Source organism: Tamandua tetradactyla, chromosome 7 (assembly GCF_023851605.1).
Source record: "Tamandua tetradactyla isolate mTamTet1 chromosome 7, mTamTet1.pri, whole genome shotgun sequence".
Taxonomy (NCBI): Eukaryota; Metazoa; Chordata; class Mammalia; order Pilosa; family Myrmecophagidae; genus Tamandua; species Tamandua tetradactyla.
Genome location: NC_135333.1, coordinates 105,816,778 through 105,836,261, shown reverse-complemented (window position 1 = coordinate 105,836,261; position 19,484 = coordinate 105,816,778). Strand labels below are relative to the sequence as shown.

The following is a 19,484-nucleotide window of genomic DNA, read 5'->3' as shown; positions in this document are numbered from 1 at the left end:
GGGTGGAACTCCATCCATCATGCTAGGCATTAAAAGCGACAGAACAACTACTGGGAAGCTGCAAGTAGAACAATTCCCAGAATAGAGAAATCTAGTTATAAACACAGCTCATTCAACAGAGATGTTAGAAAGGGAAAGGCCACGACTTAGGGGTAGGGATAGACTAAGTTCTAAACACTAATCTAGATCTGCAACAAAACTTAAAAACAAGCCTCTTAAGGATCAAAACGATTCAGATATCAATTAACAGCATGCTAGAACAAAATTCAGTACTATTAAAAGTCATCAAAGTCCAGACATTCAACAATGTAACATTCACAACACCTACATCTAATAAAAAATTATTAGACATACAAAGAAGTTGGAAAACAAAAAATTCAAAAAAAAAAAAAAAAAAAAAAGAAGTTGGAAAATGTGACCCATAACCAGGAGGAAAATCAGTGAACTAAACAAACCCAGAAAGAATAAAGATGATAGAATTAGCAAGCGAGGTCTTTAAAATGACAATTAGTAAGTACATTAAAGGATTTAAAGGAAAAGATGAAAATAAAAAGAGAAATGGACTATGCTAAGAAGAAACAATAGAACTTTTAGAGCCGAAAACTTCTGAAATAAGTAATACACTAAGTAAGCGTAAGAAGAAAAGATGAAGACATAATACAGATTATCCACAATGAAGTACACAGAGAAAACAAGGACTTAAAAAAAAAGAAAGAAAAATGAATAGAGCTGTGACCTGTGGAACACTATTAGTGATCTACATAAATGTAAATGGAGAAAACAGAAGAGAAATTGCTAAAAACTTTCCAAATCTGTTATGAAATACCAATCCATAGATTCAAGAAGCTAAATGAATCCCAAACAAGTTACAAAGAAAACTCAACAAGGCACAGCATCATCAGAGTAAAAACCAATAATAAATAGAACACCTTAAAAGCAGTCAGAGAAAATACATTATATGTGGAAAAACAACAATAACAACTCTAATTTCTTATAAGCAGATGAAAATAAAATGCAATTTTTAAAGAACTCAGACAAAGCCCTAAAATCTGGAATTTTATGTCTAGGGAAATTATCTTTCAAACATAAAGGTAAAATAAAATTTTCAGGGGAACAAGAAGCTGAGAGTGCTGAACTCAACCACCGAAATAATTTCATGAAGTATAAATTATCACAGTAGCTTAGATTTTAACCTACAAGTGACATATACCTCATACTGCCATTTTCTTACATATGTTCTATGGCTAATGTAATCAATCTGTGCATGATCAATAATCAGATCACCTCTAATTACATAATTTGGGGCCACTGTGCTCATTATCCCAAACCCTGACCATCTTTTCTCTAATTAAACTATATGAATTACTATAGTTCAGGAAGACAGATATTGGGGCATTAAGCCATCTGCTTTCCTACTATGCACCTAGTAATGAACACTTTCTCTCTTTGAAAAAAAAAAGTATAAATTATCAGACTACTGGGGAAAAATAAGACCCAACTCTATGCTGTCTTAAAGAAACACTCTTCCTAAAAATACAGATGAAAAGTAAGAGGCCAAAAAAACATTGCTCATAATGATGGTGTGGCTATATTAATATCACAGAAAGCAAACTTCTGGACAAGAGATATTATCAAAAATAAGGGGAACATTTTATAGTGATCAAAAGGTCAATTCATCAAGAAAATATAACAATCCTACATTTATACAACTTATAAAAAGCTTCATATTGAAGCTTTTTTTTTTCTTTTTTGAAGAAGCAAAACCAGACAGAACTGAAAGGGGATATAAACAAGCCCATAATTATAGCCGATGATTTCAACACTCATCTCTCAGAAAGTGATAGAATAATTAGACAGGAAAGCAGTAATGATGCAGAAATCTTGAAAACACTATCAACCAGCTTGACACAATTAATAATTAATAGACACTAAATCCAACAATAGAAAACACATTCTTTTCAAATGCGCATGGAACCTTCACCAAGAAGACCATATCCTAGGCCATAAAACAAATCTTGATAATTTTAAAAGGACTGAAATCACATACAATATGTTTTCTAGGCATAATGGAATTACATTAGAAACCAATAAAAAATTATAATAAATTAATTTGGAAAATCCATAGATATTTGAAAATTAAAGATTCTACATCTAAATAATCCATGAATCAAAGAAGAAAACCACAATGGAAATGAGACAATACTTTGAACTAAATGATAATGAAAAGTGAACATAAAATCTGTGAGAGCCAGCTAAAGCAGTTTTTAGAGGGAAAATTATAAATTTAAATGTTGATACTAAATAAGAACAAAACCAATGATATAAGGTCATGTCTTAAGAGCACTGTAAAAGAACAAATTAATGTATAATGAAAGTAGCATACAAATCAAGTGAGTATATGAAAATGGAATTTTCCTATAGCTCCTGGATTATTCAAGAAGTGGTAAAAGTAGTAATTTATTAAATTATTAAGGATTCAAATTATAATCTCTAGTGTAACTAATGAGAGAACAGTAAAAGACTATAAATATCATATAAATAAAGCAGGAAAATTGAATAATAAACAATATTCAGACAAATCAATGCAGAAAAGTAAAACAGGAAAAAGGACCAAAAAACAGAACATACAGGACCTCAGTAACCAATAAACACACCATATAGAAGCATGGTAAATTTAAGCATACACATATCAAAAAATTATAATAAATATAAATGAAATAAGAACACCAATTATTTTTTATTAGTGTATATGATTTTTAAAATTGATATATATTATATATTCACATGTCATGCAATCATCCAAAGTATATCATCAATGGTTCATGATATCATCATATAGCTGTGCATTTATCATCACAATAGGCTTTTTTTCTTTGTGAAAAATAACATATATAAAAAAAAGCAATACATTTCAGAGTTCATTGCAACAATTAGTCAGAACAGATTTCAAAGTTTGGTATGGGTTAGAATTCCACAGTTTTAGGTTTTTACTTCTAGCTGCTCTAAGATACTGGAGACTGAAAGAAATTTCAATATAATGATTTAGCAAGCATACTGATTTGTATGGTTCAGCAGCCACACTTGTTTATTAATCCTTACTTTCTCTGTATAACTTCACCATAAGAGCCCTAATTTAAAAGTAAAATTTGACATGCTGGAAAAAAGCGAAGCCTAAATATATGTTGTTTTAAAAACAAACAAAGTATAAGGGTAAAAAAGGTTGGAAATAAAATATAAACTATACAAGCACTAACCAAATGAAAGCTGATGTGGTTATATTGATAGCTAACAACAAAAAAGACAAAGGCAAAAAGAGGGATAGTTCATAATTAGTTCAATTGGAAAGAAAAATATAAAACAACTATACATGTGTGCATTATATAACACAGCCTCAAAGTATAAAAATGACATAGACCTACAAATTGCATCTACAAACTGGGAGATTTCAATATACCTCAATTCATAAATGTAGGAACAAGCAGACAGAAATGTCAGTACTGATGTGGAAGATATCAGTATCATGATTAATGGTGTTGGCCTAACTGATACATATGGAACTTTGTATCCAATAAATTCATAATATATATTCTTTTCAAAAACACGTGGAGTGCTTATAAAAACTGCCCAATGCTGAGCTCATATAAAGGGTAAAATATCTCAAGGGTTTGAAATTACATGGAGTGTGTTTCTCTAGTGAAAATTAGTTAGAAATCAGCAAGAAAAAACTAGAAAATATGAATTTTGAGAAATTAAGAAAATTACCTTCTAAATAATCTCTGTCATAGAGGAAATCATAACGGAAAGTAGAAAATATTTTACACTAAGTTAATGAAAACATGGCACATAATAACTGGTAGGATAAAGCTAAAAACGTGCTTAGAGGGAACTTTATGGCATTAAACGTATGCATTAGAATGTAATATATTAAAACAAAATAAAAACAAATACCAATGATTTAAATACCAGCTCTAGAAACTAGAAAAAAATGTAAAGAATTGAACTCAAAGTATATAAAATATAGAAATTATAAAGCTCTGAGTAGAAATTAATGAAAATAAAACACATGAATAAGAGTGATCATTTAATCTTCCAAAACATTGTGTTGTCTTCTTGATTTCACGTATTAGTGATAACACAACTCTAATTCCATTGTGACCACAATTTTAAGAAAATGTTTTGCAGAACTTAAACTTTCATCATCAGTTTTCTGGAGCAAAGAAAATTATTTGCTTAACTCTATAACAAAAGGATGTGTATTTGATTGATAAATAAGAGACAGGATATAGGACCTTGGGGCAGTTTGTGAAGTAGGAAATTAGAAAGCAACTCTATATCATGGTGAGAAATTTGAAGGTCCAGTTCCCTCAAAGAAAGGAAAACAAAGGTGCTTGACTGGTTCTACCTGAGCTTGTGTTAAAAAAAAGATCCCCTAAATTTTCACCCACTGGTCTGCTCCCCAACACCCATGAATTTGGTTTTACTATATGAGTCATCAGAAAATCCCTAGTGAAGAAATTAAGAGAGAGTCACTCTGGGTAAGTATTTTCAGGTGATTGGCAAATGTAACAAAGCACTGGAGAGATAAATACTCAATCCAATCTGTACAAAAATCCCACAAACACAGAACTCCTGAAATTTGTTAGCCATTATAAAACACAGGGAATAGTGAGTCAGAGTGAGTAGAATCAGGGTACATATAAGAACAAAATAAAAGCAAATATCAATATTCTAAGCACCAGCTCTAAAAGTCAGAAAAAGTGCAGAACATTAAACTCAGAGGATAGAAAATACAGAAATAATTATATCAGGTGTGTACATAAATTTTATATAGGTTTACAGATACATATTTGAATTAAATAAAAGCATAAAGGAGATTAAAAAAACAGATTTGAAAAAGAACTGAGAGATCTTAAGAAATTCAAACATGGTCACTGAATTGAAAACTTAAATGGGACAAGAGGCATGTTAGATACAGATGAAGAGAGAATAAGTGAACTGAAAAAAACCAATCCTGAGGGGCGGGCCACAGTGGCTCAGCAGGCAGAGTTCTCATCGCCATGCTGGAGACCTGGGTTCAATTCCTAGAGCCTGCCCATGCAAAAAAAAAAAAGTGCAATCCTGAGGAAAGTACGAATACTACTGAGCATTGAAAACATGGAACATATTAAAGAGACATTAAGAAAAAAGGACAGAATAAGAAAATCAACTTTGGAATGGCAGAAGAAAAAAAATCTACAACTGGTAACACAGTTGCACCAAAGACAAACAAGATACTAAATCAACCAAAAAGAAAGAACAGATTACCTAAGAAAGCGAAATACAATAGAATGACACTAATAAAAGAAAAGCAACTTACAATATATTCTATGAATACAATGAGGGCAAAATAAGGACAATGAAGAACTCAGAATTTTTTCAAGAAGAGAACATTACTTGAGCTAGATAATGATGTCTTATACTAAGTAAAAAAAAAAAAGAATATAAATTTAGAAGGAAGTTGGGGTATAACAAGAAAGAATGGGGACAAATATATTAGATTAAAGACTTGTTTCCCTGGGTTTTGGAAGAGAGATAATATCCTTAACAATGAACTAAAAATAAAAGTAGGAAAATAATTATTTTCTTCAGTTAGAAAATACAAACTTCTACTGAAATTTCAATAGGAATAATTTTAATTTTTTGACCAAAAATTTTGTACTTTAAATCTCCAGCATGAGCAAAAAGACCAATGGAACAGAATAATATTGAGTCTAGAAGGGGACCCATAAGTTTATGATCAGCTAATTTATGACATAGGTGATATTGCAACACAATGGGGGAAAAAGATTTTTTAATAAATGATGCCAATTAACTGGGTAACAATATGAAAAAAACATCTTTATTTTTGTTTAGTGTGTATTATTCACATTATACACACAAAATAATTTCATATGAATTGTAGGTGCAAATGTGGAAAGTATAAGAGAAGGGGAAAAAATTGAATACCTTTTTGGCTTTGGGATAGGCAAAATTTTATAAATAAGACATAAGAAATACCAACTTCAAAAAAATTCTATAAATTGGACTATATTAAAATTAAAAACTTATGATCATCAAAAGATACCATTAAAGAATGAAAAATGTAGGAGACATATTTTAAAAAACAGATTTTTATCCAAAATTACATAAACAGTTCTTGCAAATCAACAAGACAAATAATCTGAAAGAAAAACTGGCAAAGTATATGTACATCACAAAAAAACTTTCTAAACAGCCAAAGGATTAATCATCAGGAAAAAGGAAATTAAAATCAAGATACAGTAATTATACATAGCCAACAGAATGGTTAAAATGAAAGAAACAATATAAATTATTAGCAAAATTGAACAACTCCGGTGAGCGAGTAAATTGTATATCTCTTTGAAAACTTGTTGGCAGGACCTACCAAAGCTAAATACATGCATACCCTATAACATTGCAATTCCTCTTGCAGATTGGTCTATTACTTAACAGAAATGTATATATTCATAAAAAGACACATACAAAACTTTCTCTCTTTGCTTTCAAACGGAAATAACCCAAACCTACTGCTCTATCTAAAGTACAAAGGACAAATAAATTTCTGAATATTCATTCAAAGGAACAATAAAAATGAAGTACAAATATTTAGAACAAGGATGACTCACTCACAAACACAGTGTTGCACAAAAGAAAAGAAGCACTGGGTGGATGGAAAGAGTGGGAGGAGGAAGTAAGGAAGCATAGGAGGGACTGAAAAAAGACATCAGTAGGGACACTACAGAGATGCTGATAATATTCTGTTTCTTGATTAGGGTGCTGATTACAAAGGCATATTCACTTTGTAAACATTTATTGGGATGTCCACTTATATGCACTTTTCTAAGTGTATGCTATAATTTAACAAAAAAATTTAAAGTTATGAAGGCAAAAGCAAATATATTAAAGAAAAAAATTAAACGTATCCTGAAGCTTAGTTTTAATTTATATAGCAATGATTAATATGTCTTTTGGCATGAATTAGAATTTTCTCCTGTGTACACCTATTTAAATTATGCACATCTGTCTTCTATTACTTTCCCTTCTCCTTACCAAGGTCCTCTCAATATAAGTGTACTTTATCTTAGGGTATTTGTAACACCTATTCTCTTGTCTGTAAAGCTCTTTCTCTAGCCACCTATATGGTTGGTCCTTTATCATTCAAAGCTACCAAGAATCATCAGATGTCACCTCCCCAGAAAAGGCTTTCTTGATCACACTATGAAATATTATGATGCCACATCCCTTCTCATGAGTATTATAACTTTCTATCACATTACCCCACTTTATTTTCTTCATAGTACCTATCAAATTCTCAAATTATATTATTTAATGTTTACTGTCTGTCTTCCTGTACCAGAATAAAAATTCCATGAGAGCAGCCATCTTGTTTATTCCCACACCTAGAAAGTGCTCAGTAAATATTTGCTAAATAAATGAACTGATTTGTACAATAATTTAGAAAACATAGAATCACGTAAAATTGTTTAAACCAGTTTCTTCTCTGAAAAAAAAAGAATTTTAAAGCTATTGATTGGGTATTATCAAAATTTTCATTGATTATACAATACTTCACATAGCACTAGGTCTAGCCATTTTTGGACATTCTATTTAGCATAACGACATGAAAAGTAATTTTACCTTACAATTCAATTAAGGTGGCATACTTTTCTCAAAGGATTTCACGTTTACTCTGTGACTCAGAAATTTACTTCACAGAATTTATCTAAAGAAAAATTTATTTTTCTTTTATCCTTGAAGACTTGGTTATAATCATATTTTGTCTCAGCTAGCTGTAGTCATGCAAACTGCAAGCAACTTAAATTTCTAAACATATGGACTGTTTACATGAATAATACGTCTAATATGAAAATAAGGAATAATCAAAGTGTTAAAGAATTTTTAAGAATGAGAAGAAAAGCTCACAATGTAATAAATGAAAGAGCAGACTAAAAATTAAGTTCAAATTAGAACTTTAAAAATATCATCTGCATAGAAAAAACATAACGGATGTATATAAGAAATTGATATTATTTACATATTATGTATTATGTATATAAGAAATTGATTTAATTTTCACCATTTGCTCTATATTCAACTTTTCCACAATTATTTTATAGAAGCATGAAATATTTTTTCTCTCTTCTTCCACTATTAATGAATTCAAATGTTGCCAGCTCATTGAAATACAATTCATGCACACCCTTCTGAGAGACTATATTCTTATATTGTTTGAATTATTTTTTAAATGCAATTTTATTGAGATATATTCACACACCATACAATCCAGAAATATTTTATAATGGTAAAAGATAACTCTGTAATATTAGTTTATATGAACTTTTAATTCTTCATTTAAAGGAAAGAAAATATTTTTACATGACAGTTTTTTTTAAGCATATCTATACGGTAGCTATGGTGTTTGAAGATGTATGTACCCTAGAAGAACATGTTCTTAAATTTTATCCATTCCTGTGGATGTAAAGGTTGTAACTATGGCCTTTTGATGTGGTTACTTCAGTTAGGGTATGACCCATTTCAGTCAGGATGGGTCTTAATCCTATTAGTGGAGCCCTTTATAAACAGAATGACTACAAAGAGAGAGAAAGAGAAAGCCATGGAAGCAAGAAGCTGAAATCATTGTAACTTGGAAGAGAAGAGAGAGACCTACAGACACTGCCATGTGCCTTGCCATATGAAAAAGGAGCCAATGGTCCCTGGCAGCTGGTCTTCAGGAAGAAAGCATCATCTTGATGATGACTTGATTTGGATATTCTCATGGCCTCAAACTGTAAGCTAATAAATACCCATTGTTTAATGCCAACCTATTTCATGGTATCAGCTTTAAACAGCTTAGGAGACTAAAACAGTACATAATATAAAATTTTGTTTTGAAACAATGATGTTGCTTGTCTAACTATAACTCCTCAATTTTATTTCTTCTTAGGTAAAGAAAATTACTACACTTACACTCCCCACCCTCACCTCAGTGGTACTGTTAAGTAGGAACCAAAATTGTAAGGATTTTAAGAAGATGTGAAAACCTGTCATCTAAAAGAAATTTAAGAAGCCATGCCAGTTTACATTAAACTTAAAAAATGCTTTAATGTATATTATTATTCCTAAAGACAACTTACAGAACTTAAAATAGACTGCTGGAAAACATTTTGATTAGTAGAACCTTATCATTAGCAGTGAAAACTAGCATTATTCAAGAACAGAAAAGTGTTTAATGTATATTGCCGCTTATAATACAATTCACCTAAGGTAAGTTTAAACAGATTTTATAATTTAGCATATTTGAAACAGTTGGAGATGAACCCCAATTTCATGTTTCTTTAGCAAGAATGCCACTGGAAAAATCAGTTGCTAGATACTATACTTTTTAAAACAAATTTCTTTTAAAATGAATTTATAACATAACTTACTGTAACTGCCTTTTTTTTTTCTTTTTACATGGGCAGGCACTGGGAACCAACCCAGGTTTCCTGCATGGCAGGCAAGAATTGTCTGCTGAGCCACTGTGCTGTAACTGCCTTTTATTATTTAAGTGATTAAACAAATAAGACATCAAATATGTAACATACCATGATGTTTTTTTTCTGACTATTTTAAAGAAACAAAGTAGACAGGTTTAGAAATCTTACCCGAAGAAGAAAAAAATGGAAAGCTCAACACAATGTTAGATGAAGTAACAAAATATAAAAGTTACTTATGAATCAGGTTAATAAAATGTATTCAGACAATAATGTTTAATGTGCATGTTCTATTACTAATAATTGTAGAATGTATCCTCAGATAGAAAATAAAAGAAACATACTCTAGTAACTTGGAAGCCAGAAAGAGTTAGTTAGACAAATAAAAGGAAAACTATTTCTTCAAAGCTTTTTATAGTTTCTTACATGAAATTCACAATCTAGATTTGTTTTAAATATATATTTTCAGATATTTTCTTCCATATTAATAGCTACTATTCTTTTAGAGTCATACATCCTTCAGAATTTGATGACAGACCTAGATCCTTCTTCCTTTCTGAAATGCAGTTTTTCAAAAAGTACATAAAAATAAAGCTCCTTGAAGCCCACTCCAGAGTCCAAGTTAGCAAAAGGGTGAATTAACTATTTATTGCTATTATTTTAAATTTACCATTCTCAGAAATCAATGTACAGTAAAACGAGAATTTTATTTCTGTTGTTAAGTATCCCAAATATATTTTACTCAATGTATTCACAATTTATTGAGAGGTATCTTTATATATTATGTACAGATACAATTATAAGTATCATCATGCGTACAAAGGTACTGTAAATGTGTACAAAAGCAGCAACCATTGATACTTTGACCCTTAGTTACATGTGACTCAATGGTTCAATATTTTAATTTATATGAATTACCTTAACAAAATCTCTATCAGTCTTCTCCTTCCATTCTTCTCCAAATACAGTAGAAAAGGATCCTAAAGCTAAAAGAATCAACAGTACATTCAGTAAAATGGAATTAATTCTTTCATTTAATTCCTTAAAATAAGTAGGCTTAGAAAAACAGTAATATTTCATTTTCAGATATCCTGTTTACCAGGAGTTATTTTATAGGAAATAATGATAATCACTTTTGAAGTATTTTTAAAAAGAAAAATGGTTTTCTTTTTAAAGATTTAAAGTAAAAATTTTATGCCCCTATAAAGTAAAAGCATACAACTTGTTTTCATAATAGTTACATAAGTAATAAAGAAAAGAAATGAGCACTATAAGGAACAATTACCTGTATTATTTTTTATTTGTAGAGGAAAAATATTAAAAAGTCAAACTACTATATGGATATTTAACGCCAGATAATTCTAATTTAAAATCTTTCTATTAATTTCTGATATAATTGTGTAATTTGTACCTCAAATAATAAAGTGCAAGGCATCTTTACTTCACACTTCCCACAATATGAAATTTTCTTTAAGAAAAATTCTCAGACTATACTTTGTTTGTGTTTCTCAACTAAGTTGTTTCAGGGGAAAAATCAAACCATCCATTTTTGAAAGCTTCTTCTCAACAACACCCTACCTCCTTACTCACCTGTGGCCTTAACCCCCCACAAAAAATGGTTAACAAAATAGTATGATACAAATGTCTAACTTGTGGGTATGTACCCCACTGTAAAAGTTAGGTGAATGCTTCAATAGCTCTCACTAATTCAGTAAGGAACGCTATAACTTTTAAAAAGCAGAAAAACAAAACAAAACAATATGGTGGCAATTTTTAAAAGAAAAACTAGATTTTATGAACTTCAATCCCTCAAAACACAAAATTAAGCCTTCTTGTTGGATGTATTGTGACAAGCATAACAAATGCATATATTTTCTGTGCAAAAGAGTTATTGACTCTTGCAATCTTAATATCTCCTTTAAATATATACCAACTATTAAGTTAAAATTGAGTAAAATTTTGGAAAGCACTTATGTTAGAATAAGAATTTTCATTGAAAACATATTAAAAAGGATGAAAAAAATACTTGAACATGAATTATATTAATTGAATATTAATATTGATATGAAGGCCATGAGGAAATATGTAAAGAATAGATATGAAAGATTTTAATATATAAATTACCCATAGTGGTATAAAGAAGCATTTTATAAAATATTGAATTTACATGTAAGTAGCAGTTTAACCAGAAAAATGAAGCCCACTTATCACTAAAAAGAGACAAGAGTTTTCTTTTTCCTGACAAAACCTTATAAAGAAAAATCTCACTGGGAAAAAATATATAGAAGCATAAGACGGAAAAATTAAATTCTTTGTCACATGGAATTTTTGTTGTGCTTCTTCAAAAACATAAAATGTGTAGACCTTAGACTGTTTCTAAAGTAAGCTGGTAACATTTGCCTATCAATTAAAATCCCATGTCCTAAAATAATAAAACAAAACCACTCAAAAGTTTACCCAAATCAAACTTACTATTTTTTATAATGTAAAACCACTGTTATAAGAATAGGGTCTTCACAAAGTCCCTATGTAATCTGGAACTCTAAGCTTTTAAGACTACTAGAATGATAGAAATATTCTTTGAATAGCATTTTCTAATTTATTAATGCTTTAGATTGTTAGGCTGAATTAATTAGTTGGGTTTTTTTAGATAATTAGAATGTTTACAGAAAGCAGGACTATAAACTGGGTCTAAGGAATGCCATGCTTTAGTGCACCAAAATATTGGTCAGATTATTTATATCAGATGTACAAATTAAATTATTCACATGCAATCCTTTTTAAATGCTTAGACTATAAGACATCAATAAACTTTATGGTTTTAGGATACATATTCTTTTCAAACATTTCATTTTAAGGTTTCTAAGAAATGTGAGACAATTTCCAATGTCATTCTATATTAAATGCTAAAAGTTGTATTTAAAAGATCAAAATAAAATATCAAGAATCAATGAACAATAAAGTAAGATGAAAATCCACCAACTTAACATTTTCAAAGTTAAAATAGAAAAATGAGAAGTAATGATCTTGGTACCTCCTCCATGTAAACAAGGAACTAATTATCACTTTTATTTATACTAACATCAAAACTGTCTTCATACAAAATAATTGCATGCCAAATTTCAAGAAACTCTACTTGGATAACGACCCCCAAAATTAAGTATGAAAAGTACACTACCTGATTCAAGTAAAATTTTGGACAAATAAACTCATTTACAAATACCTTGCTATTTAAAGATATAAACAAAAAGTCATTAATCAGAAAAATCAAATAGGAAATTCTCTCTCAGACTGTATCTATTATGCTATACTGTTTCCCATATGACAAAATAATTTCAGTTTCCATCAAGACATCCTTTAATAGGACATACTTCTGGCGGAAGAAGTCACAGTGGGGTCAGGGTAGGGGGAAGGTTGAGAAGCAAGAAAAACTTTATATCAACAATATTTAGCTTACACAAATATTTTAAAGAGAAAATGTTTGAGCAGTAAAGGAATGCAATTAAAGAATATTTTCTAAACCTTAATAAATTACCATTTGATAACTGAGTAATTTGGACTAGCATTAACAGTGATTATTTTCCAGAAAATGAAGAATTTGGTTTTTAGAAAACTACAATTGGTAAACTCTAAAGATATAAATTATTTCATTATTTAGACAGCAAAAATTCAAATGTTTTATTTAATGGCTTATTTAACGGTTTATTTTGTTAATACCTATCTAATTTAAATGGTTTATTTAATTAAAAACTACAGCTACACACCAGTAGAAATAAATTTGAGAAAATTTCTGTCAGGTCCTAATTTCCCTTATCAGAATTTTGTAACCATTACTCTTCTCAAATCAAGAAACACATACACATATCCCCAAGAAAAACTCAGCGCATTTCAAAAGCTCTGAGATTAAATTATTATTCAAATATTTAAGGTTAAAAATCAAACTTTCATTATCATAAATAATACAAATTTTTAATACAAATAACACAAATAAAGAATGCTGATTATTTTGACTATTAAATAGAAGCTTTCTCCTTAAAAACCTATTTTGGAATAATATTCACAAGTGACAAATATGTACATCTATATAATAACATCTTTATAAGATAATTATAAAATATATTCAGCTTAAAACTTACTGTCGTCAAACACTCCAGCATTAGCAAGTAATAAGGTGATGATTTTAGGGTCTTTTTCAAGTTGCATGACATGCTTGCTTTCATTTGATAGGAGAGTGCATACGTTAATAGCAAAGTCCACTTCATTTGGTAGTCCAGACAACAATGAAAGCACCAATTTATTATAATCATTTGGCGAATTGAAGTCCATAGATAGCCCATAACTTTGACGCAGATAATCTAACAAAGATAAAAAACAAAACAAAACAGATTTAACATATAAATGATGTCATTATGGTTAAGACTTTCTACATGTGAGACAGAAGCATGGTTTCTTCAATAAAATAAAAACTGAATAGCAGTTAAGAAAGATATCTTTCTGAATGTCTTGGGTTTATTACTCGTTAAAATTAATTTTTGAAAAAATATTAAAATATAAAACATATACATATACTTTGCATATCAGTGACAAAAACTATTGTTCTAATTTACCTAAACCGCACATATTTTACTTTTGCAGTTTAAGGAATATATTTTATAAACGATAAGCCAGGCAGACTCTTTCCTTTGGAATTTTTAATATTATCATGTTCTATACTCCCTACCTACCTTTACCTCATTAGAGAATTATTACTTTTTTGGTTAGACTGATTAAGATAAACTTAAAATAGTAAAATTCATTTTTATTCTAGAGTTCTGAGTTTTGAAAAATGTATACAATCTTTTAACTATGACCATAGTCAAAATATAGACTATTTTTATAACCACAGAGATTTTTCATGCACCTTTGATATCAATTCACAATCCTAACCCCGAGCAACCACTAGCCTTTCTTTTCCTAGTTTTTTATTTTTGTTAAAATGCAAAATAAATGGAATTATACAATATGTAAACTTTTGTCAGGTTACTTTCACTTAGCATAATATTTTTGAGATTCATATCCATGTTGATGCAGCTATCAGTAGATCATTCCTTTTTATTGCAATAGTAGGGGTATAAAATATTTTAATTGTTGATTACTTAGTTGAGATATACTGTGACTGTTACTACTTTGGAGCAATTATAAATATAGCTATAAACACTCATGTACAAGATATTGTACAGACATATCTTTTTTCAATTCTTTTGGTTAAATATCTCAAAGTGAATTGCTGGGACATACATAAGTGCATACGCAACTTAGTAATGAACTAGTAAGTTTTTTCCTAAAGTGGATATAATATCTCGCATTTACACCAGCAATATATACAGTTCCTATTGTTATGCAACTTTGCCAGCATTTAATATATCAATTTTAAATATGCTAGATGATTCCTTTATCCAAAACTGTTTTGCAGATATTTTTCAAATTCAGTGGACTATCTTTTTATATTAGTAACAGTGAGTTTTAATTTTAATAAAGTCCATATTTATAATTTTTTTCTTTTACAGTGTGTGCTTTTTGTTCTAAGAAATATCTGCCTAACTCAAGGTGACTAAGATTATCTGTAGAATTACTTGAAAACATTATAAAACTTTGAAGATGGGCTTAAAGAGCACATATTTTATAATCATAATATATACATATAAGAAAAGGTTGTTTCTGGAAATACTTAAACTAAACTGGATAGTTTAGGCATTTGTAGCTATGTCCTGAGACAAATATTCCAAGTATAAATAGTATTTATTTAAAAACAAAGAAATAGCTAGTTTAAAGAGAAGTCTCAAAACTTCTAGATGAAGCATTTCAAAATATTTCAGAAACAAGTGGATAAAAATAATTGAAAATGAGTAACTGAATGGAATGCAAGCGGATCTATTATAATACATGAAAGAAGAAAATTATGCACACGAAGAATTTCTTCTTTTTTCAAACTAAATATCTGAGAAAACAACTCTATAGACCTAAAAATTCTATGAGTGTCTACAGTAAAGTAATGGTTAAGAAATACAACAATACAGTCATAAATGACTCTGATATATATCAGTGGCTATAGTTCCTTGCCTTTCTATGAATTTGACAACTGGCTTTTCCATTTGCAAAAAGAACGTTGGAATATTAACTGGGATTGTGAAGAATCTGTAAGTCACTTTGGGTGGTACTGACATTTGACAATATTAAGTCTTCCAATACATAAACAAAAGATTCGTTCCACTTACTCAGGTCTTCTTTAATGCCTTACAACAATGTTTTGTAGTTTCCATTGAATAAGATTTCTATATTCATGTTTAAATCTGCTCCTAGATATCCTAGTCTATTAGATGCTACCATAAATTGAATATCTTTTTTTTTTCCTTGTGAAGATGATTTATTGTCACAGAAATAGTAATGGGAAAAACCAGCTTCACATAATCAGTATAATATGATGGCACATTAGAAGAAAGAAATATGCATACACATTTATATTCAGTCATTTTTTAGGCCACTACTTAAAAAAAAAATTCACTATTGAAGTTGTATTTTTACCAAAAAATCATGTAAAAAAATACACCATTTCCATATGCCCCCAATTGCTGACACTTTTTATTACTGTGGTAGCTTTGTTACCACTGATGTAAGAAGACTAAATCATACTATTACCTACAGTCCATAATTTACACTAGGTATATTTTTTCCCCATATCCCACCCTATTATTAAGATCTTGTATTAGTGAGGTATATTTGTTATAATTCACAAAAGAACATTTTTATACTTGTACTATTAACTACAATCCACCTTTTAAAATAGGGTGCACTGTGTTATACAGTACTGTGTTACTTTACATTTTCAAAATATTTTTTTATTGTGAAATATATTGCAGAAAGTTATAAAATTCAAAGTACAATTTAACAAGTAGCTACAGAGCAAATTTCAAAGTATGGTATGGGTTACAGTTACTTGGGATAATTCCCACTTGATAACAGTTTATAAATCTTATAATGTGTTGTAGGATTCAATTTGCAAGTATTTCATTGAAGATTTTTGCATCTATATCATCTATATTCATAACAGTAATTGGTCTGTAAATTTCTTATAGTATCTTTATCTACTTTTGGTATTAGGGTGATTTTGTCTATGAGTTGGGTAATATTCTCTCCTGTTACAATTTTTGAAGACTGAGCAGGATTAAAATTAATCTTCTTGGAATGATGGGTAGAAACCACATGTGAAGCCACTGGTCCTGGGCTTTTCTTTATTTGGGAAATTTTTGATGACTGACCATCTCTTTATATGTAAGTGTTCTGTTGAGGTCTTCTATTTCTTCTAGAGTCAGTGTACATTGTAGCTACTCATCTGTTGATGGACATTTGGACTGTTTCCATCTTTTGGCAATTGTGAATAATGTCGCTATGAACACTGGTGTGCAAACGTCCATTCTTTCAGATCTTCTATGTATATACTGAGTAGTGGAATTGCTGGGTCACAGTAACTCAATATTTAGTCTTAAAACAGTTTTTGACAAAGTCTATTTCACCGGACATTACTATAGCTACCCCAGCTCTTTTTCAGTTACTATTTGCATGGAGCATCTTTTTTCAACCATTCAATTTCAACCTATTTGTGTCTTTGGGTCAAAGATAAGTCTTTTGCAAACAACATAAAATTAGATCATGCTTTTTAAAATCCATTCTGCCAATCTATGTCTTTTAATCCATTAACATTCACTGCAATTACTGTAAATGCAGTACTTATTCCAGTCAATTTGTCCTTAGGTTTTTATATGAAATATTCTATTTTTGCCTCTCTTTTCATTTACTGCAACTTCCTTTTCTATATGACTGATCTTATATGATGCATCTGAGTGATCCTTTGTTCATTTCTATTTTTCTATTTTAAATATTTTCTATTTGGTTTCCCTGGGGGTTATATTATATAATCTACATATACAACCTAATTTGAAAAGATACCAACTTAACTTCAATAGCACAGACATTCTCTGCTTCTTAATCCCTTTGCTCTCCCTCTTTATCTTGTTTTTGGCCCACTTTACCATTTTATACTTAATGTCCATTATCAGGAAATATGCCTTTTCCTCAATCAGTTGTATTCTGACGCTTATACTAATTAAAGAGTCGAGTTGTATACTGAAGACATACACTACAGGATTTTGCACTTACCCCTTTTAGTTACCCTTACTGAAGATCTTTAGTTTTTCACATGACTCCCAAGCCACTTTCTCCTATCTTTTCCTTTTACCCTGCAGAATTCCCTTTAGTATTTCTTGTAGAGCAGGTTTTTCATTGAGGAACTCTGTCAGTTTCTGCCTACATTTGAATATTTTAAACCCCTCCTCTTTTTTTGAGGCTCAGTTTTGCAGGACAAGAATTGTTGGCTGGCAGATTTTCTTTTAGAGTACCTTAAATATATCATACTACTGCCTTTTTGCCACCATGGTTTCTGATGAGAAATCAGCAATTGGTCTTATTTAGGATCCCTAGTATGTGACACATTGCTTTTTTTCTTGCTGCTTTCAGAATTATCTCTTCATCTTTAGCATGCCAAAGGAAGATTAGTACGTGCTTTGGAGTAGGTCTATTAGGATTTATTCTGTATAGAGTACACTGTACTTCTTGGGTGTACATTTTTATGTTTTTCATAAGAGTTGGGGAATTTCAGCTATTATTTCTTCAACTATTTTTTCTGTCCTCTTTACCTTCTCTACTTTTTCTGGGACACCCACGATGCATATGTATGAGCACTTTCTGCTTTCATTCAAATCTCTGGGACACTGTTCAATTTTTTCTATTCTTTTCTTTATCTGTTCTTTTGACAGGATGATTTTAATTGCCCTGTCTTCTGCTTCATGGATTCTTTCTTCTGCCTGCTCAAATCTGCTGTTGTATGCCGGTAGTATCTTTTTAGTCTCCATCATTGTGCCTTTCATCCCCCAAATTTATGTTTCTTTTTAAACTTTCAAATTCTTCTTTATGCTCACATGTTGCCTTAATATCTTTAGACCTATATCCATATTTCCTTCATCTCCCTGAATTGATTTGGAAGATTTATTTGAACTTCTTTGACTAGTTGTTCCAAATTCTGTGTCTAGGATTTTATTGTTGATTGGCTTTGTGTTAAGTCTTCTAATATATGCTTGGTGCAACTTATTCTAAACCTTTACAGTAGCTGGTGTTTCACTGTTCATATCTTCTCAGCTCTTCTGCACCTGATTCCTGCCCTGGATATGCAATACAATTTTTAAGATTGTACATTTTGGGTAATTGTTTTACCTCCAGGATAACACTTCCTTTCCTCTGTTATGTCTCTGGGAATCTTGATATGTTCCTTCAAAAAAAAAAAAGTTGTATTTTCTCCCCAGTTCCTCTGATTTGTTTAAATGATCTCCCTCACGCAGTGCTCTCTTTTCCTTACATTGTTCAGGTCTGGGACCTGTCCTGCCTTACAGTTCAGCTCTCCCTCTACACTATTTTTTCTGTGAGGCTTTTCTGCCTCTGGTTTCTTCCCTGTATCCTGCCCCAGTGACCCAGGTAAGAGTTAATCCAGAAAAGCCCATTCTGCATTTAGGTGGTTCACTCAACAGAAACTGAATTTAGTATGTGCAGCTCTTACTAACAGTGTCTCTATCTCTTTTTGCCCCATACCCCCTCTGAAGGCTCCTCAACAGTTCATATTCCATCCCAGGTCTCTGTGGACTTGGGTATCTCTGCCTGAGTATACATGGGGATCTAACATGCTGCTGTGAATGGCTCTATGGTCCCTCCAGCCATGGTATAACTCCTAAATTGTATGTGACTGAGTGAAGGGGAGGGTATGGATTGGTCCTCTAAGATGGAAATTTGCAACCTATTATTGGAGATTATTTTTCTTTTCCTTTGATTCAGCATTGGTGGAGTCTCTATCATCCTCCAGAGTTCTAATCAAGTGGGATTTGTCCTTTT

General features: G+C 30.5%; 1 protein-coding gene across 1 annotated transcript in view; it reads right to left on the bottom strand.

Annotated features, from left to right (window-relative positions):
* The window catches only part of ARID2 (AT-rich interaction domain 2), a 255,295-nt gene that overhangs the window by 88,753 nt on the left and 147,058 nt on the right, over positions 1 to 19,484 (bottom strand). The window contains exons 5-6 of the mRNA XM_077170650.1: positions 13,649 to 13,867; positions 10,431 to 10,498 (exon numbers count right to left, since the gene is read on the bottom strand). Coding sequence (XP_077026765.1) covers positions 10,431 to 10,498; positions 13,649 to 13,867 — 287 coding nt within the window. The remainder of the gene's footprint in view (positions 1 to 10,430; positions 10,499 to 13,648; positions 13,868 to 19,484) is intronic.